The 1,553-nt window shown below is 60.7% G+C and overlaps 1 protein-coding gene across 2 annotated transcripts in view; it reads right to left on the bottom strand.

Moving 5' to 3' along the window:
* Positions 1-1,553, bottom strand: part of LOC102770085 (calpain-8) — a 25,507-nt gene that overhangs the window by 14,107 nt on the left and 9,847 nt on the right. For both annotated transcript variants that reach the window (XM_015562364.1, XM_015562365.1), the window contains exon 5: positions 783-951. In XM_015562364.1, the coding sequence (XP_015417850.1) occupies positions 783-951 (169 nt within the window). The remainder of the gene's footprint in view (positions 1-782; positions 952-1,553) is intronic.

The following is a 1,553-nucleotide window of genomic DNA, read 5'->3' as shown; positions in this document are numbered from 1 at the left end:
AGGGAAAAGGAACCTCTCCGTGAGACCCCACCCCCTTTCCTTAGGCCTGTCGTTCCGAGCAGGGCGCTGTGTGGCTGCCAAGTCTTTAAAATGTCACAGAGCCGGGAACTCATTCCTCCCGCTGCCTGCAGGAGGGATAATGACCCACGTGGCTGCCCTGGATGAGTTCTGGTTCTCACTGTTTTCACGGATCGAGCTTCCCAGCATCCTCCCTGTTCCACAGCCTCCTCCCCCACCCCATGCTCATGTCATCCCCCACCAGAAACACACATGTCCCGCTAGGATCTTCATAGAGTGTCACCCACAGGCCTAGGCCACCAGGTGAGCAGGAGGAAGAGGAGGAGCAGGTGGTCACAGACCACGGGGCCAGGGTCTCCATGCCACCTTGGCACCCCGTACAGCCACCCCCCTGCCAGGGTGTGACCCCTGGTTTCAGACCCTCTCGCTTTTTCCAAGTCCATCGAGTTGTCAATCATCGCATTTGCTTCCCCAAATCCCAAAATTACTTCCCAACAAGGCCTAGCAAAGCAGGGTGAGGATTCAGGACCCAAGGCTGCCTTCTTGGGGCGATTTCCACGGTACCGAAGGGGCCCCACCAGTGAGGGGAAATTGGGACTCCCACCGTGAGTCCAGCCCCAGTTCCTACCCACTCATTAGGGCTGCCCCAGCTCCCACGGGCTGGGACCAAGGTGCCACCGGACTTGCCCATGAAGTCCCAGGCTCTGCTCCGGACCAAGGCCCGCCCGGCCCCCTCCCGGCCACTCGTGGGGAGGGGAGCTCACATCAATGGAGCAGGCCAGCAGGGACCCCGCGCGGAGGGCCTTCCGGATGATCTGGAACAGGCCGGTCGGTGGCTTCTTCAGGTCAAAAAACTCCGAGATGCCGCCCGTGAAGTCCTCAAACCCCTCCACCGTGGACCCACCAGCGAGAGCCTCGTAGGAGCCAAGGAGCCTGTTGAAAGGGAAAGCGGGCACGCACCGTCCACAGCCCCGAGCAGCCCCAGGGAGCAGCCACGTGGGGGGTGGGGGGCAGGCACGATGCTGGGACATGGCTGGTCTGAAGGTGACAGAGGAGGCTTTCCCGTCTCACTGTGGCCCAAGAAGGCGCTGGGCCACCGTTTCACGTGGCCAACTCAGCTCCTTACCAGGAACGCATCTCAGACCACCTCCCACCACCCCAGGCCACCCTTTGCCAAGTGTCACCTTTCCAAAGCTCACCTTCGCCTCGTGGGTTTCTGAGAGTTGGGGGGCATGAATAGGGCTGAGGAGGACCCTCCCTCAAGGCTGAGAGACACCCCGAGGGACCGGCTGCGGGAACAGGGCTGGGGAGGAGCCGGGGTTACAGAGAAGGGTGCGAAGCTAATTGAAGGAACCCAGGAGAAGGCGTTGGGCATCGCCTGCCAATGGGAAGGAGGACGGTTGAACCAGCGGTCAGTAGACTCTGGCGAGTTTGGTATCTGAGCGCATTCTCTTCCTTCTTCTTCTTTATCATCCTTTTCAAAATCCACATGGGCCTGAACACTGCCCGTGGGGTTCCAGAGAAGAGAAAGCCCA

This window comes from Myotis davidii, unplaced genomic scaffold (assembly GCF_000327345.1).
Source record: "Myotis davidii unplaced genomic scaffold, ASM32734v1 scaffold174, whole genome shotgun sequence".
Taxonomy (NCBI): Eukaryota; Metazoa; Chordata; class Mammalia; order Chiroptera; family Vespertilionidae; genus Myotis; species Myotis davidii.
The sequence above is the reverse complement of the archived record's forward strand: the minus strand, read 5'-3'. Positions and strand labels throughout refer to the sequence as shown.